This window comes from Octodon degus, unplaced genomic scaffold (genome assembly GCF_000260255.1).
Source record: "Octodon degus isolate 3935 unplaced genomic scaffold, OctDeg1.0 scaffold00144, whole genome shotgun sequence".
Taxonomy (NCBI): domain Eukaryota; kingdom Metazoa; phylum Chordata; class Mammalia; order Rodentia; family Octodontidae; genus Octodon; species Octodon degus.
This window is the reverse complement of record NW_004524720.1, coordinates 390587-414127: the sequence shown is the minus strand read 5'-3', so window position 1 is coordinate 414127 and position 23541 is coordinate 390587. Positions and strand designations below refer to the sequence as shown.

At 38.7% G+C, this 23541-nt stretch overlaps 1 protein-coding gene across 1 annotated transcript in view; it reads left to right on the top strand.

Moving 5' to 3' along the window:
* The window catches only part of Mkx (mohawk homeobox), a 68301-nt gene that overhangs the window by 7504 nt on the left and 37256 nt on the right, over window positions 1-23541 (top strand). Inside the window, exons 3-4 of the mRNA XM_004641863.2 lie at window positions 1969-2122; window positions 2468-2803. Of these exons, the coding sequence (XP_004641920.1) occupies window positions 1969-2122; window positions 2468-2803 (490 nt within the window). The remainder of the gene's footprint in view (window positions 1-1968; window positions 2123-2467; window positions 2804-23541) is intronic.

Here is a 23541-nt window from a genome sequence, read left to right as displayed (position 1 = left end):
GAAAAGTTTGGCAGGGAGCTGGGGCATCAGAGGCAAGTTTGAGAATGTGAAGAAAGGGGCCAGGCACTTGAATTTCCATGTGAATGGTCATGTCTGTATCCTGGTTCATCACTTCTCTTTCACTGCTGGTCCATCTGGGCTGCAAGAAACAGAGATTAATCAGTCCTGGCACTGAAGACTATGACTCACATAGAATGGCTACTCAATATAGAGCTATTTGTTGAGCAAATAGTTCCAGAAGTTGCCTAGGCACATTGAAAAGACTAAGCACTTGTAGTCAGACCGAATCATAGTAATACAAGTTCTGCTTAACAAGGAGCGAAGCTGGTGGAGACCGAGCCTCTAAAGTGCCACAGTGAGGTGTTACATCACTGTACATAAGTGTGCAAGGGCAGTGGTCATGGCTGAGGCAGAAGGAAACAGCGCAGAGCACACTGCATTTGAATTTCTGTGGACGGACTATCATGCGTGAGTCACAGAGACAGGGAGAACAAAATATATTTTTGCTTTTCTTAAAATAGAACTTACCACAGTTTCATCCAAAAATTAGGGCTTGAGCAATGTGTAAAATTATGTAGTATAGTATAACAAAAAGAAAAAGAAAATAGAAGCGTCCAGTGACTCCTTTGCCACACAGCCATGTAGTAATATGGGATCATGTTCTGGAACAAACTGACAGAAAGACTTAATTATCTTCCATGTCTCATTCTCTTAAAAGCAATTTTTTCTTGGAAATTTAAAAAATCTGTATTTTGATAAGATTCTGATGTTTTAAAAGAAATCTCAAGTGCAGTTTAGCCTCTGAAAATCCAGTGACACCTTAAAAAAGAACACAGGGGACTTTTCTTTGTTTGGGGGCATCTATTTCTTTGGCTTTACCTGGGTGCTTAAGCCACAGCTGTGTTCACTTAAGCCTGGGGGCCTTTGGCTTGCGCCCTCCCTCTGCTTCCCTGCTCCATTTCTAGTTGTTCGCTGGCTTCTTTCCTGCAGCCCTCCTCCTTACTGCTGGTGGTTTCCACAGCTTGACCTTCGACTCTCTTCTTTTGCCTACTTGTGACTTCTGCTGTCATCTCTGTACTTGTGCCTCTCAAATCTGAGCATTTCCTCCATCATGTTTCAGGCATCTTGTTTTATTTCTTCCTGCATATCTCATTCATGATGACTCAAGATCATCGCTTATTCTTCCTTTTGCTCAGCATCCACCCTACCTGTGCATTTTGACTTATATTTGCTCCTCCTTATTCACCTTGATTAAGGAACATACTTCCTATCCACTCTACCTGACACACTCCAGTCTTCCTTCATTTACCAGCTTAAATTCCTCATGAAGACTTGCGTCTCACTGTAAAATAACTCTTTTTTCCTTTGGGTTCATATATCCCTTTTTTGTTTTTATTTTATTTATTTGTTTATTTATTTATTCATTCATTCATTCATTCATTCATTTGAGAGAGTGTTTAGGTATATTGCCCAGGCTGGTTTTGAACTTCTGGCCTCAAACTGCATGTTCTGGGCTTAGCCTTCCAAGTAGGTGAGCCCACAGGTATGTGCCACCAAGCCTGGCTTCCCTTTGTTTTCATGCCTTTTCTGCCATTTTTCCCACTCACTCTCATTACAGCCTCTTGCTAGAAGTTTCTTAGCTAGGAAAATGGTCAGCTGGAACAGAGAGGCAGGGAGGAAGTAAGCTGAAGTCACGTTTCGTAAGCACATAGGTGCCATCCAGTTAATAAAAAAGTCTTTTGATGGCAAAACCTCTTTATTTTTGTAATTCACAACAAATAGAAAGAGTTCAATTTCTGTCACATGTACTCAGCATTGTCAGAGGAATGATGAGATGTGAATATCTAGTATTCCTAGGTCTGAGTGTGTCTAGAGATGAAAGATGCTGGCAGATCTTTTGTGAGGAAGTAAGTACAGCTTGAGTCATGTTTTTGTGCTTTGTTAATGGAAAAACTACTACTGTTTTAGGTGTCAAATTGGTTTGCTAATGCAAGACGTCGGCTTAAGAACACTGTTCGGCAGCCTGATTTAAGCTGGGCTTTGAGAATAAAGCTGTACAACAAATACGTGCAAGGGAACGCTGAGCGGCTCAGCGTGAGCAGTGATGATTCCTGTTCTGAAGGTTTGTTAATACTTTTCTTTTTGCTTTCTTTTGCTGTTCCTTTGTGATAAGAAATTCACCACCATTACCATTCATAAGACTGACCTCACAAAATAGGTTGGCACCCCCACAGCTTTTTGATATTGTGTGAATTAACTTTATTTTGACACTACTATCAAAGACCAGAAGAGTTATGTCCACTTCAATTTGTTTATAGATTTATTGTGTGTTGGAACCACATTTTCTATGAAATCCACTAAAATTAATATACTATAGGAGAGACTACATAGATGCCTGTCTGCTTTTGCCTAGAGCTGAATCTCATGTACCAGAGATGATTTTACACACTGTATGTGTTCTTCCTAGATGGAGAAAACCCTCCGAGACCACACATGACTGAAGGGGGCTATGCTACTCCAGCTCACCATCCTGTGATTAAAAGTGAGAGCCCAGCGATCAAAGCCAGTGTAAGGCCTGAGTCTCGGGCCAGTGAGGACTACGTATCACCCCCCAAATACAAGAGCAGCTTGTTGAACCGTTACCTGAATGACTCTTTAAGACACGTCATGGCCACAAGCACAGCCATGATGGGGAAAACGAGGCAAAGAAACCATTCGGGCTCTTTTAGCTCCAATGAATTTGAGGAAGAATTGGTGTCTCCATCATCATCAGAAACTGAGGGCAACTTTGTCTATCGTACAGGTGAGCATGGGCTTTTCTGCTAACTGCTGTGACAGCTTGGGTAAAACAGCACTAGACCTGCGGGAGAGGGTCTATGTTGACATGTGTTAAGGCTTATTTGTACATTACTTATAATTCAATTTCAAAGCTTTTGCTTTTAGTGGATATGTTGGTTAGTAGATAAAGAGAAAAATTTCAATTTGAGTAATGATAAAATTTCTTATTCTTAATGATAATTTTAATCTTAATGTTAATGATGTTTACAGGAGATATATGAGTCTAATGTGCTTTATGAATAATTCACAATACAAGAAAGCATTGGATCATTGTCAGTCATGCAAATACTTCTTATTGCTTCGTGTTCCATCTTTTCCCTTCTATACTCTGATTTCTAATACTGATGGAAATTAATGTTAAATACAAATTAACATTACTGCCAAGTTTTTTTGTTAAAGGAAAAGTATAGGCCTGGCTTCAACTGCTTCGGAAATTTTGCTTGTATTCCTGGAAAGCACAAGCATGGTTGATAAATAGCTTTGAAATTTTTGCTTTCATTCCACAAATAATGAATCAATTTCTACCTGTCCAAAACATTCAGATGGAGTAACATGCTTGGTAAAATTTTCTGTCTCGACTTCACTTGCCAGAGAAATTTGCTCTGACAGAGTGTTTGAGCAGGTTGTTTTGGAACAAGGGATATGTGTGACCTACATCTGGTGCAGATAAGGGCCTGAGTCCTGCAAAGTGCCAGCAAATGAGCTTTAATGTTAGATTTGGAAACAACTTCAGAAAGCATCCAGTCCAACCACATTAAATCACAGATAAAAAAAGCCAGACCAAGAATGTAGAAGTTGCTCTTTTCCAGTTGAAGAGTGTAGTTGAGCCTGCGTAAGTGGAGGAGCATGACGACGAGAGGACTGCTGCTGTGATTGTACCTGTGCCTCCCAGCGTTACTAACTAGAGATGAAATGCTAGCACACGGATGCCACACAGCTGTTCCTGTCATTTCTCGTCATATTGAGAAGCCTCGTATATGAATAATACGCCTTTAAAAGAGAATGCAAATTTGGTCTGTTTAATATATCATTAAAATTAGTTCACAAGTTTCACTTTCATATGTCTACAAGTATGTACAAGATGTATGATCAAGAGGCTGGGGAGGTAGCTCAGTGGCATAAGCGCCTGCCTGGCAAGTGCAAGGTCCAGAGCTCAATCTCCAGTTTAAAAAAAAAAAAAAGTGTGTGATCTAGGAAGATTCAGTGAAAGTTTATGTACATTCTTAAACTAACTTTGTTTTCTGTGTATATCTCCTGTTTCAACAATGCAAACAATTTAGGGAAAATTGAGTTCTTTTTAATCTACTTTGCAAAGCATGTGATTTGATAGATCCACTGGTTTTTAATTTTTTCTCCAAATTTTAAGGAAATAATTGATATCTATATTTTAAACATTTTTCTGTAAATGTAAAACTATGTACATGTAAAACTATGGAAAGTACATCAGCTTTTTAAAATGTAAATATTCTAACCCTAAACAAAGTTAATACACTGATATTCTGATAACATGAAAAACATATATAATATAGTAATAAGTGAAGAACAATTCAAAACCACAAAAACACCACATGTAGGTATGACAATGCAAATAACAGTAGACAAACTGACAGGAAATGGCTTTGAAAAAAATGAAATTTATCTTAATGAAGTAGGTTAATTACTGAATGGTTATTTAAAAATAATTTTTTCTGAAAAGATTAAAATCCAACAGGTGAATCAAGTCACAGGCCTTGGGAGTTTCTTCCTACTGCCTGCTGAAAACAGCATCATAGTCCCATGATGTTTACCTGTTCTGGCAAATCTCCTGAAAGTGTATCTCTTTTCAAAGGTGACCAAATGTAAAAAGCTGAGGAGTAACGTGCCTGCACTTCGTGCGAACCAAAGTTAAATATCTCGGCTGCTTCTTTCTATGAATGCATTCCAAATGCACTTGATCCATATTAAGGACTCTTCACTTGCCAAGTTCTATTTTTAAATAGAAGCCTACTTTTTTTAAAGTTATGAAATCAATGAGAAAGCACCTAGACACACAAACTTCTGGTCTTCCTATTAGTAGGCTTTAAAGAACAGACTGCATTTTTATTTCTTATTTGTGTGGATGAAGAACAAAAAAACACTAAAGGTTTTGAGGGGGATCAGACCCAACAGCAAGAGGCCATCTGCTGAGAGCTAGGCGACAGCCCTGTTGCCACTGTGGTCAGCTAATCCAGTGTATACACAGCTAGCATGAGGGAGATTTCAAGAAATTCTTTCTGAAACTACTTTCTGTGTTTTTCTTTGGCACACAGGATTATTCCGAGTTCCCTCAGTCCCATCTGGTTGTATCTCTTTCCTCACCTGAACAGAATTATCTCATAACCATTATTAACTCATCTCCCACCCTGCCTTGCTGTAGTAGCACAAATATTTTACCTGTCACATTTTTTAAGAATATATGTAAGTACATATATATTCATTATCCATTTAAATCCAGTTTATCCATTTATTTTCTAAGAATGTTGCCATCCATTTTTATATAAAAATTGCTCTCAAGGGGCTGGGGAGATAGCTCAGCAGTCTAAGTGCCTGCAAGGCAAGTGCAAGGACCCAGTGCTGCATGCTGTGCCAGCCCTGGAACCCTGGGCACTCCGTGTCAGGCACGAAAACCAGGAGTGGTGTTGCACACCTGTAGTCCCAGCACTGGGGAGGCTGAAAACAGGAGGATCACTAAGAATCTCAGCTGCATAGCAAGACCCTGTACGAATTATATACATAAATGATTTTTTAAAATTAAAAAAAAATTGCTGTCAAGACACAATTTAATAAACAAATGGGATCAAATAACCAAATGAGTTAGTGTGTGGAAGGATGACTGGTTACTGAGTTGTATTTCATTTGTTCTTAATTGCAGGAGAGAGATGCTTTTTGAAATACAAGGCGTATTACTAGACACCATCAAAGTAGATGTATATTTGTACTGATTTTCTATAGACATTAGTTTTTTTAATTAGCAATATTTATCATTGGGCCAGAAGCATAGTAGTTGCTCAATAAATATTGGTTGTAACATTTCTGACTGTGGTATTATAATGTTAGAATTGATCAGAATTATTAATGTCATCACTTCTAAATACAGTTTATTAATGTTCAAGGTCTCAATTTCTTTATTGAATGACATTATCTAAATTAAAATTGCAGTCTGTTTTCATCATGTTAGCTTAACTTCTTGTAGTCATTTTCAGATGTTTAATGGAATGAATTCCCATTCTGAACTGAGATCCATGTACCTGGATGGATACTGGGTGCAGGATAAAGGCTCTGGTCCACATGGTCTCCAGTGGGGTTCTAGAGCATTCCCTTCCAGAGTCTTGTCTAATTTAGCTGCGTGCACACTCGCTCTTCTGTTCTCTGGGTGTGAGTCCTTACCATGCTTCAAGTAGCTTCTAAATGGCTAGGACATTCCAACAGTCACTCTGGTTTCCCCTGCCTGGGTATGATTCATGAATGCAATCTGCCTGAAAGAAGCTGGGTGTTTACACTTCATCTTGTTCAACTGTCTTAATTGGACACATCTGGTGTAGCCGAAGCATGCTGGCAAACAGGTTAGGCTGTTTTCCATGTTGGTGTGAATTAAGCCAGTTAGCTTCCCCTCTGCTAGGTGCAGGTGAATGTTCCTGAAGAAATGGACCTTTTGACAGAAATGGACCTTTTGTGGCCATTTACTTAGGACACTTCAGTAGGTGGGATCCATCTGGGCTGCCAAAGAGGAACTGGAACATAGAAAGCATTTAGGAGGATGACAAAGACCAGCTACCATTTCTTTTCTTTTTTTTTTAAATAATTTTGTTGAGAAACAAATATCAATGAGACAGTTTCAAAACCAATTAGTAGGACAGTTTTAATAATTAATACACTCCATATTACTATCTTAGTGGTTATTCATTGTACAAGATGCAGACATGATATCCTGTCCAAAAACACTATTAGAACAAATCTTTCTATTCATTGAATTAAGAGAAAGTAGCTGTATATCTATCCTAATTATTTTGAATATACAGATACAAAATGGTCCTTCATTTGTATCCTCTTTTTTTGTTTAGTTTTGTCAGAGAAGGGTATTTCATTGTCATTTAAATGTTGCAGGCTCATGAATTCAGCAAAATATTCCAATATAGTCCAGTAGTACATAATAGTAATGGGTTTTCCATAGGACTGGCAATGTCAGAAGTTGTTGACTTGAGCCTTTTACAGCTCAGCATATTAATGTGGCTTTACTTTTTATAACTTGTTTTTATACTTTTCTGCTGGATGGTTAAGACCAAGATAAAGCAATACCGATATAACAAGAAATGTAATTTTTGTATCTGATAAGGTCAGTCAAATCCCCTCAGGATTTATCCTGAAACCCTGTACTGCAGTTTGTAGATCCTTTGTCATTGTCAGCCATGTGGATGAGTTAGGGCCATTGCTTGACCAATTTGCTCTCTGTGACAGCCTGAGAGAATGTTTTCTCTCCATGTGACTCTCCTTAGGCACACTCTACATCGTCCATCACTTTCCTCTGTGACCCCATAATCTACTTGATCAGAAAATTTAGGACACAACTCAGTTACATGATGTTACAGTTCAGGTTCTCCTATGTCCTGAGTCTTCACTGACCTTGAAAGGCTAGGGCCAAAATGTTGGCTGTCCTTGCAGCCCTTCTTTTTCTCTAATATTTGGTCTGCAAACTTAGGTTGTTAACCCTCCAGAGGAGAGGCTTATTATTATTACCCTACAACATAGGCAGCCAGCTACCATTTCTGAGCCTTTTATCTCTTTTAATGATGACCCCGAGAGGGCGAAAATGGTCTTTGCTCCTTTTCCCCTTGTCTTTTTTTATTTTTTTATTTTTTTGTATTTTAGAGAAGGGTCTACAGGGTTTCAGGGTCTGACTACTAGATCAGCCTTGTAGTGGTCCACCTGTTTACAACCTCCCAAGAGCTGGGATTACAGGGGCAAGGCACCACGCGCAGTCTTAATTGCCGACTCAGCACGCTGGGTGGGGGTAGGGGGCCGGTACAGCAAGCTCGGGGATCGAACCCCGGTCCCTGTGCCTGGTGCTTTAATCCACTGAGCTATTTTCTCCCTTTCGTTTTCTGAATATTCCTGTACTTTAGGATTTAAACTCATGCCAACAGTAGAATCCAGGCATGCTCCCCTCAGCATGAGGCTCAGTAAACCTTTGAATCAACCTAGGTCTCTAATTCTGCATGCTCTCTCCCAGTGGGCCGCTCCCACCTGCACATTCACACCAGAGCACGAGCAGAGCCGCTCCCCAAGTTCTCTGAACCAGGAACAATCCCCTCTAGCTGATCTTTGTTGTTAATGTGCGGTTGAATTTGGAGACATCTTTCAGAGAGCCCTATGGGAGTAGGGAGGGGGCTGCGTTAAGACTTGCTCAGTTTCTCTTGGATTTTCCTGACCAATAAATCTACTTCATGACAGTTTTTGTTCTGTCATCTTGTTTCTTGGTGAATGCTTTGCTGCTGTGGATGACTCCAGGCATTCTTTGTTTGCAGGCTAACAAATAACTCTTAATACCCTCCAGCAGAAAATAGCAGAACTCCCTATTAGCACTCTAGCTGGTGACATCTAGAGGGTACTTGAGAATTGATTCAATTTCTGGTCTTGTATTTAGCCCACCAAATGCTGTCTGGGAAGGGGGCTATTCCACCTAAGGGAAATGTCCAGGTAGCAGAAATTTGCATACCAATTTTTGAAATAAAAGAATATCCATCCTGCTCTTCTAAACCTAGAATATTGACACTGCTTTTAGAGTGTATTTTAAGAAATTTTTTTCTCTGTGCTCCATCCTCTTAATGTTTCTTCCTTTTATTTATTTATTTATTTATTTATTAGAGATTGGTGTCAGCATGTTCATGCATATAAATAACAGGATTTGATCGTCCCCCCCCCTTTCTCCTGTGTCCCCCTCCCTCTCTCATTCCTTTCCTGGAACTTCTTAAACACTGTTCCACCATTCAGTTCAGTACTGCTTGAGGCAACCACAATCCTGACTCACCTCTTCTTCCTTGGATAAAAAACTAATTATGTCTATCTACTAGCCTCTGAAAAACAACTTCTGGACTGGGTATATAGCTCAGTGGCATAGCGCCTGCCTAGAAAGCGCAAGGTTGTGAGTTTGATTCCTGGTACAAGAAAAAAAAACTTCATTAATTACTTATTTCAAGCCAATAATATTTTAAATAAGATTTATAGAAATATTGCCGTGTGTGTGTGTGTGTGTGTGTGTGTGTGTGTGTGTGTGTGTGTGCAGGGAGTGAAATTACTATAGAATTATAAAAACCAAAACATTATTCTGAATGCTGTAGTTTCTTAATAAATTTTTGACTATGATGTTGATGGCCAAGCACATGGATTTGCACGGTTCATTTACATGAATGATTTCTGAAATTGAAACTAATTTGACATTTGAAAATTACATCTTTTAATAGTTTCACTTGCAACATGTATTTGGAATTACATTAAATATCTACTCACTATGCCGAACGGAGAGATTAATGGCAAACACACACACACACACACACACACACACACACACTCACAAACACACAAGCTGGGCAAATGTTAGCAGCATGAGTAACTTGCTGGATGCTTGGGAGTACCTTTTGTTCATGTAGTTTGGTGTCATGTGAGAGCCTAAAAAACCAAAATGAAGGTGCTGACAACAGGCTTTACAAAAAATTGAAAGTTTGTGACAGCTCAGATTAGAAAATGTGCAGCCTTTTGAGACTGTGTCCAAACACAGCAGGTAGGCTTGTGTGTCTGTTCTTTTATGTTGTAGTATCTAAGGACAACAACTCTGATTTAATATTTGTCTGAATGTAGAGAAATAGTTTTATGAAACACAGCCACATTCTATCTCCCTGTGGTACCAATTTCCACTGTCTTCTATGTATTAAAAGTTCCTGGAGGCCATGAAATGGTATTTTATTAATTTAATTTTTATAGGCCCCCTAGCACTCACTATGGTGCCTTTCACATATTTGCTCTATAAATGTCTCATGAGTTAGTATTTTGATAATTTAGTCTGTCTGCTAAGTCATGAAAAGACATTTTTATGTACACAGGTATGTGCTGGTCTGTGTCTGTCAATATGACAAGAGAAAGCAGGTTCCTAAATAAATTTTTTTAACATATCAGTTATTTAATTAGGTTCTCAGTAAGAAATTTAGAACACTAATTTATGAGTATAAATTCAGTATGTCAGAGCAAAAACAAATTGTAGGCAGCCCCAGACCTGAGGAATGGCTTTGATTTTTGGTAAAATCTGTGAGTCCACGGCTTTCTGATCCACCTTGTGCTGCTCTGAAATCTGGTATCTCTCTTTCTCGGTGTTGAAGATCTCGCCCTCCTGGTGTCTGGGTTTCCATAGCTTCTTCTTAAAGTAAGTGTAGGTGAGGTGTTTGAGGATTTTCACTTTGCTGATACCAGTTTTTGTAGAGGTGGCGATGACAAATTTCTGGTGTGAACATGATTAAGGCTAAGAGCCCTAGTCACAAGTAGCAAGCCACTGGCCAACTGCTTCAGGAAGACCACTCCCCTTGCCTCTATGATGCCCAGTGAAGATGATCAAGAAGGTGCCAGGAGTGATCCTAGCTTGAATTTTCCTCATATGTTAACTGAAGGGTTTCTTGCTTTGGCTCAACAACTTTCAGGGCACATCATCAGTAGGGTAGTTATCTAGGCATTTTTGGAAGCTTAACCACCTGGTATCACCATTCTTGTCCCCACCAACTGGTTTTGTGATTGTAGCAAGAGTCTTTTCTTTCTTTGTCTTCTTAGCCTTCGATTCAGCAGCTGTGTACTTTCTCTTGTACAAAGCCTTTCTGGAATACATAGCAGATTGGGAGTATCTACCAATTCTTCTAACCAGGACAGGATTTTGCCTACAGTGGGGCTGACCCTTCTTGGACTTTTTTGCCTTCATCTTACCCTTTTTACCAGGGCCACTGGCAGCAGTCTTCTTGGCTTCAGGTTTATTGTCTGGCTTCTCAGTTTTTTCACCCACCGTCTTGCAAGATGGCAAACCTTAATATGTTTAAATTGGCCAAAAATAATTTCTTTAAAAGAAGGAAAAGCAAGATTGAAAAAGAAGTTAGAGATTAAACACAATGAATTGTGAAATAACAAAATGTTTGTGAGATTCAAAATTAAAACATACAAAGTATGAAATGAAACTAAGTTGATATTAAGTAAAAGAATTGCTTCCAAGGAAAGGCATGGGTGATAAATAGAAAAAATCAGCTAGTCTAAAGAAAATCCACTAAAGAATAACAAGTAAAGCAGATAGGCCAAGGGCTGTCTGCTTTAATGTCTACCTCAGACCCAGCCTTAAGTGAGTCTGAATGAAGTACAATTGAGAGTCATTCATATAAACTTTTCTGTTATCTTCATTTTCAAAGTTGACAGCAACCTTGAGAAAGAGTTTTGACTCTAAGAGTACTTATTTGGGGCTAGGGGTATTATGTGAAAGTGGATTATATCTATACCACCAGGGGAGAAATTTATTTTTAATCACATATCAAAATAGGAAAAGCATATGTGGAAATGTTATATTTACTTTCTTCAATATGTCAGAGTAAAGATTCCAAGCATTTTGTCTATTTTCCTATTAAAAATATGTTTACCAGAGTGATGCTCTGATTCTGAAGAGGCATTCTCTGGTCTTGGCTTCACTCATCTTCTGGCATGTATCAGCAAATAAGTTGTAATCGATTTTCTGTTACTTAATATATTTCAAACTTGCTGAAATTATCCGTCACATCCTTGTGCAATTTTGTACATAGACTACGTGCTTGTCTAGGTCACTATATGTATTTAAGACCATGTCAGTGTTTCCATTAAGAGACTTTTCATTCCCCAGGGCTTCTAAGTAAGTCATAAAAATTCAAGCCAAATGCAGGCTGGCATAGAAGAGTCTTTTTTCTTCCCTCTTTCTATGTATAAGAAATATAAATGCATAACTTCTACTACTTTTAGTTAGATTTATAAACTCTTAACAAGAACAAATGAGATCCATTGACACTTCGGTAGCCTGAGACTGCAAAAAATGTCAAAAAATTTTGTATGTTAAAATAACAAGGAGCCGGAGAGATGGCTCAGTGGAATAAGTGCTTCCCTGGCAAGCAAAAGGGTCTGAGTTCAATCCCCGGTTCCGCAAAATAAATAAATAAATAAAATAACAAGGCATTCTATGTAATGACTATGGTATGAAATGGTTTCAGTCTGTCTGCGTCTCTGTCCGTATCTCTCTCTTTCTCTCTCTCTCTGTCTCTTTCTTTTTCTGTTTCTCTCTTTCTCAACTGCAGTTAGTTTTTCCTGTCTGTCTCTACTTTGTTTCTAAAATTAAACAGGCATTAGGTATTTCTCTATGTCAAAATTTGTTTTGTTGATGTAACAAATTTTTTCACTCAGCATAAATATGTGTTTTCTTCCAGTCCACAATTTTGGTACTTTCAACTTTTAGAAGCCTGCGCTCTTGATTTTTATGACAAATGATATAATTTGTAATTTTGAGTTTTGAGGAGTCAAAAAAAAGTAATAATAAACTTGTTTACTCAACCTAATTTCTTACATAAAGTTTGAGAGATTGTTTTTTCTTGGTTTTCATTTTAAATGAAAGATGGCATATTTAAATAACAGCTGTATTGTGAACCTTGCTACCCTTTCTCTTTGACAGCTTTGTTACCTAATCTCTTTCAATTTCATTACACTGAAGAGGTGAATAATCTGGGACTTTTGCAAGTCTAGCAGTCAGATTTTAAAAGGTTTATTCAGCTCAGTCCTTTATTTGCAGATGTAAGAGTTGCTTTATTTGCTGTACTAGGCACTGAAAATTGCTTTTCATGTATGCATTACTCCACTGCTTGGAAGAATAAACCTGATCCTTGCTACAGCAAGCCTAATTGCTTTTGGCAATTGCAGGTATTTAATTGACTTTTACTTTAAAAATATTTAAACTGTTAATATTGAACTTTTGAGAACTTGGGTTAGATGTTCGTAACTTTCTAAAAATTTTTTTCAATGACTACTATAGGAAGGTCCTAAATGCAAGATTGTGACAGCCACACACAGTGTTGAGGGGTTGTCTTTTGGTTATTAATGGAAAAAGGAATGGCTTGGCCAAGTTACCTAATAGTAAATAGTCAAAAGTCTCTTTGGCATGAATGTGTGTGCAAATATGTGTGTATGTGTGTGCATGATAGTAGTAATTGGAATTAAACATAGTTGAGAAAACAGAGCAGCTTTTGAAAACAAACGGCAGCTATCTTCCACCTGAATGGCACTCCCCCAGAGACACTGGTGTCATTTCCAGGAAGCGGTCAGAACAATTGGAGTGATGAACACAACCCATTTGGATGGTGGTTTGAGGGAGATGGACAAATCTTAGCTTTTACCAACCACACTGCTCATCAGCTTCCAACTGGGGTGAGTCTTCCCAGTCAGAAAATGACTCACGGACTGTTACTTCCCAGCCCAGCAGGATGGAGCAGTGTGGGATACCTGAAGTGCTGCAGGATGTAGTTCATGTTTAGAGTTCCCTTGGGTCAGGGAAAGAATTGCAGTTTATACTTTTGCTGTCTAATGATGCTTTAACTATTGTCTTTGTGGCCTAGAAGAATCTTCCAGAGCACCCAACTGCAGATGGGGTTAGATAGTCATTTGCCCAATGACTTTGGAGCACTTTTTCTTATTTATGAATCTTTCCTATTTTTGACCGTACGTAATGAATTGCAACCATTGTGGGGAGTTGGTACATGCACATATATTGCATCTCGGCTCTCTTTTTCCATGATCAAGATGTACGTCTTTGGCAGAAACAATATATCCACCAAGCAAATTTTGCCTTTAATCGGTTTTCATTTAAATAAGGAGCAATTTTTTTTTACAGTACTGATTCAGAGAGGAGTGTTTGGGTAATATAAAATTAAAATGGAAAAACAACTCAAATGAAAAATGAAAGCTTTTCAAACACTGAAAGGTGGTGAGAGACAACATTCATAGTGAGATTTCCAAGAAACACTTTACCCTTTAAGTTTTCGCCTAGCTGCCTGTGTGTTGGGAACCAGTTGTCCCTTCGGTCAAGCCAGCTCAGGTTATGGCAGACACATCTCCCTGTATGGCAGAGACAGTTCAAGTAAGAATGCCCTGTCCTGCCAAGACTGTCATTATGACACCGAAATGTACCCTTTGCTAAGGGCCAAGACTCAGCGGCTGTCCTTCCAGGTTCAACACTGATTTAGACAACAGATGCATTAAAAGGCAAAGTGGTATTTAGGCTCATTTGTCACATGGCTTCAAGGCAAGAGGATGGTGACCTGGCAGGAACAAGAATTCCTTAAATGTTACTGGGTCTTCCATTTCTAAGTGTAAAATCTCTGGCCAACAGCTGTTTGGTGCCAAGTGCCTTTGCTGTGATGTTAGCCTAGCATGAAGTTGGAGGACTGTGCTACTTCGGCTGCTTATGAGTCCTCAAGGCCTTTGCTAGTGACCAAAATGGACTGATACTGTTGTTTCCCGTGTTCTCTTACTGTTGTTTGGGTGGCACTAGTTCTTGCCCTGTTCTTTCCTCCAATGGTTCTTGTCTGGGCTGTTAAAGTTATCTAACTGGGTACAGAAGTTTTCAGAACTGTGACAGTGTAGTTGGTGTTGTTCTAATTGTTATTATATTTCCTGTATTCTTTTACTTTAGATCTTTTAAGAAATAGGGTGCTGGATCAGATTGTCTCGTAGCTCATGGGGCCTCTGGTTTCCCTAACCTGTGTACTTGTGTTAGAATTTTTTTTGGGTAATGTGTACTTTTCTGTTGTTGTTGAAATATGTTCAGAAAAGCATAGACATAAGTCCTCTGAATAGTAATTCGCAACTATTTTGAAAGGTATTTGAGGACTATTTCACAGTTACTATGATTGAAGCTGTAAATTTAGGTTATAGTTGCAATGACTTTCCTTTCATTAGGCAAATATAAAATAGCGACACTTTATGGTTTCATGACATATCACTGGTCCCCAAATACCATTCCTAATCCATAGCCCCAGCACACACACAGTCCTGGTGTGATGCTGAACAGGGAAGCCCAGAGAGCCCTGTCTGCACTGCCCTTGGCCTCACTGCCCCTTAGCTGCTTTTCTTATGATTATACAAAAGACCCAAAGAGAAGCTGGGAAACATTGCAGGTTTAATCTATATTTTGAAAACAGTTAAATTCCTGTTGCTTCAACTGTGGTTTGGAAGACGGCTTTGCTGGCCTCGCATTTTCTCCCCAGGTAGCCTCCTTACCTGGCATGAAATGACCCATTTGTAAATTAGTCCACAGGGAAAAAAAAAGAGCAATGCTTTAAAAATAAAGAGCCGTGTACTCAGCCAGATCTGCTGCCACTGGGTTTGTGTTCTCAGACAAGTCCCTTCATGAGCTAGGCCTCCTGTCCTTTTGCTCTAAAACTAAGGTTACGACAAGACAGTCCAAAAGGATCTTACGCCTCTTGCAATCTGTGATCCTGTGAAACGTAGAGAAAGAGCACTCACAGTTTACAGGAGGCCCTCGATAAGTACGGGCCATGTTATCTCTATTACATGTAGAATATAATATTGAATATAAGGTGGAATATTAACATTGAATCATTTATTTATTTATTTGTTTGTTTATTTATTTATTTATTTATTTATTTATTTTGTGGAACCAGGGATTGAACTCAGGCCTTTGTGCTTGCCAGGGAAGCGCTTATTCTACTGTGCCATCTCCCCAGCACCCTAACATTGAATCTTAGTTGGGAGAATATTTGTGTCTTTGTTGTATGAAGTCTTCGCACTCAGGAATGTTTGTTCTGGTGATTTTTCATGGCACTCAATAAGTTTTTATATGTTGTTTTACATAGAGCTGGTGTATTTCTCAAATCCTCATTACTAGGGTTTGTTTTTGTTGTTGTTGTTCTTACTATTTCTTTTGGACAATTTCTTAGCTATTATGTTATAATAGCTATCATTGATATGTAGGAAACCTATTGCATTTTGTATATTCTTAACTGTTGGCCACTTTAATGTATCAAAGTATACAAGAGTATCTTCACTAGAGAATAATTTTTGATATATTTATCTTCTTTTTCCTTTTGTTTGCTTTCTCCCTATAGTTACTACATCATATTGGTGGATACCAGTGTTAACAAATATTAAAGGGAGGGCAGCAAGATAGTTCAGTGGACTAAGCGCCTGCTTAGGCAGGTGCAGGGACTGGGGTTCGATCTCTGACACACATGTAATGCCAGCCCCGCCCCAGGTACACAGAGCTGGCGACCAAGAATGGACATGGGTAGGGCTGGAGAGAGAGCTCAGTGGCATAAGCCCCTGCCTTGCAAGAATGGACATGGTGGCACATGCCTGTAATTCCAGCTCTGGGGAGGCTGAAAACAGGAGGATCAGCCCATAAGTCTGAGCTGCGATGAGCTGCATAGTGAGACACTATACCCAATACATAAAAAAAAGAAAGGGAATTTTTCTTATATTTGTCCATTAAATATTTTTTCAGAAAGTTTATGGTTATAAGGGACAAGGGAATTATCAATTTAAGATGCTCTCCTTTTATTCTTAAAATAGTTAATAAAAGAAATACCCCTCTCCAGAAAAATAAACACACATACACACATACACACACACACACACACACATACACATACATACAACTGAACAGTTATTGCATTTATAAAATGCTCTATTCTCAATTTTTAAGGCCATCTCCAAATTTCCCCTTTTAAAATATTTATGTGTTATTTTTAAGATAAATTTCCTAATGTTTAACTGTCCTCGAATTCTTGGGAAGAATTTTATTTGATCACAATATATCATTCTTGTAATATATTCCTGGATTTAGCTTATTAGCATTTTATTTAATAAAAACTCAAGTGAGATTTGTCTATAATTTCTTTGTTTTCCTAATAGTCACCTTCCACAATTTTGGTAATAGAATTATACTACATTTGTGAACTAAACTAGAAAACATGTCATCATTTTCCACTCTGGAAAATTTGAAATGAAGTAGCAGTTAGCTTTTCTGATCATCTTGAAAGTTTGAAAACATCATCACTTATGAGATGGTCTTGGCCTGAGAGTCCTTCTTTGTCTAACTTTATCATCTTTTTTCTTTGTATTCTGCATAATTTCTGCACATAACTACTAGTATGCCAAGCTTCAACTTTTCCTTGTCCATACTTTCCTTTTTAAAAAATCAATTGATTAGTTAATTAATTATTCATTACAGGGTCTTGCTATGCAGTTCAGGCTTGTAGTGATCCTCCTGTCTCAGCCTCCCCAGCACTGGGATTACAGGTGTGCATGACCATGCCTGTTTTTGGGTCCTGCACAGTACACCTTGTGCTTACCAGGCAGGTGCTTAGATGGCTGAGCTATCTCCCCAGGCCCCTGTTAATCAACTTTCTGTCAGTGCTTTCATTCTAATTTTTTTTTTTCCAGAACCAGACATTGAACTCAGACTTCCCTTGCACTTGCCAGGGAAGCGCTTATTCTACTGAGCCATCTCCCCAGCCCCTTTCATTCTAATTTTGGTGACCTATTTTTACTGTCCAAGCATGTCTTGTTTTTATCTTCTGCTATAGATTAAATCAGAATATCCCCTAAAGACCCTTAAGGTCAGAGCACCAGCCTGTGGCACTGTTGGGAGGGGGTGTGGAACCTGTAGAAAGTGCGCTCCCCAAGTGGGAGGAACTTCGGTCATGGGGGTGCCTTAAGGGTGACCTTGTGATCCCGATCTCTGTCCTTGTTGGCTTCCTGGACATTATGAGGTGAGCAGCTTCACTCTCCACATGACCTTGCCATGATGTTCTTCTGCCTTATCACAGGTTCCAAGCAACCAAGCTCATTCACCGTGGACTGAGACCTCTGAAACCATGAGCCCAAAATAAACCTTTATCCTTTTAAGTCGATTTTCTCAATTTTTTTTTTTTTTTTGTCACAGTGAAGAAAAACTATCGCTTGTCACTTTTTTCATGACAGATGTGGCCCCTTTATAGATAAGAACTTACATGAATTGCCACTCTATTTTTTGGTGTTGGAAACCAACCCCACAGAGTTACACCCTCAGCACCACTGTACTTATGATGGCTTTAAAACCTTTGCTAGGATTCTCTTTAAACAGCACCCTCCCTTTGCTTAAAGAATGTAGTTGGATGATTCACAAGATTCTCGATGAACTCCTCGAGGCAATAGATCCATGGCCTCAAGTTTCTGATGACTTTCCCTTAACTGGGGGTCTTCATGACTTCCTTCACAGCCCCCTGATTCTCTGACTGAACTTCTGACTCATGTGTCTTCTGTACCCTGCTAGGAGCAGCAGCTCAGGCTTGGCTGCAGTCTTGGCCTCCACATGTTTTGAGTTGTGGTTCTCTGTTTAGATTCTCCCACCAACGTGAGGCCATATGTATTCTATCTTCCATGAATTTCTCAACTTTTCTGATTTGGCAGTGGTGACCATTTCTTTCTTTCTTTCTTTCTTTCTTTCTTTCTTTCTTTCTTTCTTTTTTTTTTAAGCACTTTTAGGCACACATTCGCGTTTAGATCCACTTTCCATGATTTTAATGGGATTTTGAGGGAGAAATGAGTCCATCTTAATAAGTGTACTATCTTAAAGGGTAACTCTGTAATAGAGACTTTTGTCAATAGTTTTATCACAAAAGATATGTTCTTAGTTTTTAGTAGTTTTCAGTGAGAGTTTATAAACATTCAAAATTATGCATAGATTCTGAATGTCAAGGAACAATTACAGAGTAACTGTCTAAAACATGAAACAGTTAGAACTGTTGCTAAATTCCTGATATGCTTCATCTGCACAAATAGCACATTATTATAGGTAAAATTTCCTAATCTACCATGCTGAAATAAAGATCTAAATGAAATTTAAATAAGTAAAAATACCTGTAATTGCAATAAAATGATATAGTATTACTTGGCAGTTGTGCACTTAATAAATCCAATGCTTTTGAAATGTGACTCAGATTCAAATGGATACTATTTTACTCTGTAGCTAAGCATGCGGCAGGGCCCCCTAGAAACTTTTCTTTTTGTCTTTCCAGTGGAAAACTTAAGTTCTTTGTTTAAGTGAGTACTGTTGGGAATTTTTAAGTAAAAACAAGGAGCTAAGAATTCCACTCCTTTTTGCCAATCTTTTCTTCAAGCAAAATTATCAATTACTGGAGCATTAAATATCATATGCCCATATTGTTTTTTTACCCTTTTGCACTCGGGTTACTTTAGTGTTAGGCACTGCTACAGATGTAGTCTATTAAAATCATACATAAAAATAAAAGAACACTGTGGAAGGGAAAGGATTCACATATTTGAAAAACATTATGTTAATAATGTACTATTAAATTTGTATGTTGGATTTGTCATAAAAACATTAAATTATGTTGCTTTCCACAACACCTTTCTATCTTTTCTCCTCCTCCTTCTGTTATTTTCCTTTCCCTCCTTCTTCCTCTGTTTAAACATTTTCTCCCTCCTAACAATAAGGCACATTGTCTTCGCTCGGGCATTCCTGTTCAGCTTCTCTCCTGGTTTGTTCAGCTACAGACAAATCAACTGAATATGTCACAGTACTTCTGTGTCTCTGGATAGTCTCTGGTAGAAAGAACATAGAATATTTTTCTGTAACTTTTTTTCTCTTCTTCAGGAATCATCATGACTGTCCATCTTTGTTAACATCTACACTCTATGCTTCTTACAAGTGCTACGTCTTAAATAGGCCACTGTTCCCAAGATTTTTCCAAGACTAAAACATTTCTAGACTCTTTTCTTTGAGCTGACTTTTTTGTCTTTGTCTTCCACTTCAGAGTGAGTGGATCTTTCCCTGGATTCTGTAGCTAATGCTTTGGTACATCCTTTGAGGTCCTAGAATCAGCGATTTTACTTATTACCAGTAGTTGATTTGGCCATTGGCAACAGAGCATACATAGCAAGTACCAGTTGTAATTCTTAGCTGATGATTGCAACTTCCACCTTCAGAGGCTCCCCTGGGAAAATGGAGATTTGAAAGGGTCGCTTTTTAAAATTTTAATTAACAAATAATTATACACAATTGTATATGTGATACAATGTGATATTTTGATACATATATATGTTGTAGAGATCATATGAGGTTAATTACCGTGTCTATCACCTCAAATGCCATTTATTTGTGGGTGGAAAGAACTTTTTTATTTTAAAGAGAATAGAAAAATAATAAATATGACATTAGAAATGACACACAACTTCAAAATAGAAAAAACCCCAAAATTATAGGTTTTAACAGTGGTTGCTATATTGCACATTGTTGCATGCAGTGTAGTTGCTCAGACTATCAGACAGAAACATGTAACATTGTTCAAAGTAAAAATTTTAATCATTCTGCTGCCTTCAAAAGGCAAGAATATTTAAAATTCTCTCAGCTATTTGATATTGACAATATGTTATTACTAATTATAGTCAATTTATTTGGGTGTATACCCAATAATGGGTTTGCTAGACAGTATGATAATTCTGTTTTTAATTTTTTGAGGAACTTTCACAAGAAATGGCTACAATAATTTATCATTATTATATTAAACGCATTTTTAAAAAAGCTTATTCCACGACCGGCAAGATAGCTCAGTGGACTAAAGAGCCTGTTTAGGCAAGCTTACTCAAGAGCAGGAACCTGGGTTCCAACCCCCGCACCACATGCCATGCTAGCACTGCCCCCAAGGTGGGCTGAGCCAGCCAGAGTCCGGGCATAGTGGTACATACCTGTAATCCCAGCGCTGAGGAGGAGGAAAGCAGGAGGATCACTATGAATTCGAGCTGCACAGTGAGACCCTGTAATAGTCCATTTCCTTGTGGTTGTGGACTAGGGTCCCCTTTCCCAGTTTCTCAGCTTTCATTGTCCTTTCTTGTCTGGCCCCTGTACTTCCCAGCAGCACCCTGCCTTGGCCCCATTCTGCCATTAACCAGGACAGAGCTCCACATTGAGGATTTTTTTTTCCTCCGAAAGCCTTCAGGGCAGGTTTGGCTGGCTTGTGTTATGGGGATGGAACCACAACACCCGGAGCCTGACTGCTTTGTTGAGGCAGCCACTTAAAGAACTGAGCTAAGGACATGATATACTATTTACAAACACTATTAGAACAAATCACTCTATTCATTAAGAGAATGTAACTATATATCTATCCTAACCACTTTGAATACACAGATACAAAATAGACATTCATCTGTATACCCTTTTTTTTTTTTTTAAGTTCTGTTATTTGAATATTATAGGTGTGTAAACTCAACAAAATATTCTAAAAGAGTCCAGTAGCCCATAATAGTATTGGGTCTTCCGCTTGACTGGCAATGTCAGAAATTGTTGACCTGAGTCCCCTATAGCTCAACATAACAGCATGGCTTTACTTCTTATATTTCGTTTTTATACTTTTCTGCTGGATGGTTAAGAACAAGGTAAAGCAGGACCTATGCAACAAAAGTTGTAGTTTTTGGGTCTGATAAGGTCAGTGAAATCCCCTCAGGATTTATCCTGAGATCCTGTACCTCAGATTGTAGAACTTTTGTCAGTGCCAGCCATGTGGATGAGTTAGGGCCATTGCTTGGCCAATGTGCTCTCTGTGAAAGCCTGAGAGAATGTTTTCTCTCCATGTGACTCTCCTTAGGCACACTCTACATCATCGATCACTTTCCTCTTTGGCCCCATAATCTCCTTGATCAGAAAATTTGGGACACTACTGAGTTACATGACATAACAGTACAAATTCTCAAATGTCCTGAGTCTTAATTGACCTTGGAAGGCTAGGGCCAAAATGTTGGCTTTCCTTGCAGCCCTCCTTTTTCTCTAATTTTGGTCTTCAAACTTCGGTTGTTAACCATCCAGAAGACAAGCTTATATCATGTCCGCATCTTGTACAGCAATTAACCACTAGGAAGAATGTATGCAATGTGTTAATTATTGAAACTGCCTTACCAATTTGATTTGAAACTGTCTCATTGCTATTTGTTTCTCAGTAAAATTATGGGAAAAAAATAAATTTAATTTTTAAAAAAACATGTAACACACTTTGTCAAAGTACCAGAAATTGAAGAAAATAAAAAATGTACCAGAAATTGGAAAAAAAAAAAAAAAAAAAAAAAGAACTGAGCTAAGGGGCAGGCCCCCTAAAAAGGCAGAAGGATTTTTTTTTCTCTGAATGCCTTAAGGGCAGGTTTGGTTGGCTTGAGTTGTGGGGATCGAACCACAGCCACCTGAGCCTGACAGCTTTGTGGAAGCAGCCACTTAAAGAACTAAGCTAGGGCCAGGCCCCCCAGAGCTCCACATTGAAGTTTTGTAACTACACTTATATAATGTTGACTAATCTCCCAACTTTAAAGCTGATTGATTACCTGAATGACATCTGTGAACTCTCTTTCCATATGTATCATAGTATGTTCACAGATAGAATGCTGGAGTCATAAGATAGGGGGAGGCAAAATTCTGCCTATCCCAGCATAGATCATGTAGCAAGGGGATATGTGCAAGGTTTTGCTCATTTGTACTCAAATTTCTATGCAATAAACACGATCATCAGTGTAGTCATTTTAAAGGTTAGAATATACTGGTTTAAATGCTGTCTGGTAGTCTTCAGACTGAATAACAAAACCCTATCTATTAAATTGAAATTTATATATGAGTTCAAAAGATACATACATTTATGAGGTAAGCATCAGGCCACCAACAATGAAGTGGCTTAAGGTGGCTGGCTGGCAGTAGACAACAGTAGGAGGAGTTTGGGAGCTGGGTGAATGATGATTGATGGTGAACAGCATCTCTTTGCTGTAAAGGTCATAAAACCTACCACTTTCCGTGTACATACTATGTCTCTGGCTTTGTGCCATTTTATTCCCATGAGTTACATTTTATTGAGTCCTTTCAAGAACTCCCTGAAGTGTATGTTACTGCCCTTATTTTAGAAATGATAGACAAGATTTAGGCAGCAGACTGTGCCCATGTAGAAGATATGGTTGAAAAATATGGTGTATATTTAAATTTTTTTTAAATTACAGTAAAAGATTCTCTGCACTCTGAACACACTCTCCCTTTCTTGGCACTTTCTGAAGCAGTTCTGGACTCTCTCTTTCATGCACATCTTTAGTCGCACTGCTTGCCTGCCTTACTGTCCTGAGTCGGTGCAAAGTGTTCACCTTTCATGGTCATTTTGACTTTGGGAAAGAAGCAGGTGTCACACACTGCCAGGTCCAGTGAGCAAGGTGGCTGAGAATGTTTTGATGAATGTGCTTTGCCATTAGATGGCACTTGGCAGTAGCAGTCACTGCATTTTTTTTTTTTTTTTTTAACCACACTTTTTAAGAACACTCACAAAGAGGACTTCCAGAAATGCTTCAGAAACTGGCAAGAATGAGGGGTAGGGACAGGTCAAATAGATCAGCGGATCCAAATGCCTGCAAGCAGGAGCAGGGGCCGGGGATAGGATCCCCGGGCCTGCTGTACAGGCCCAGCCCCTGCCCCCGGGGGCGTGCTGAAATGGCAATTGAGACTGGGCGTGGTGGCACATGCCTGTAATCCCAGCACTTGGGAGGCTGTAAACAGGAGAATCACTACGAGTCTGATCTAGTGGTAAGGCCCTGAACACCTTGTAGAGCCTTCCTTAA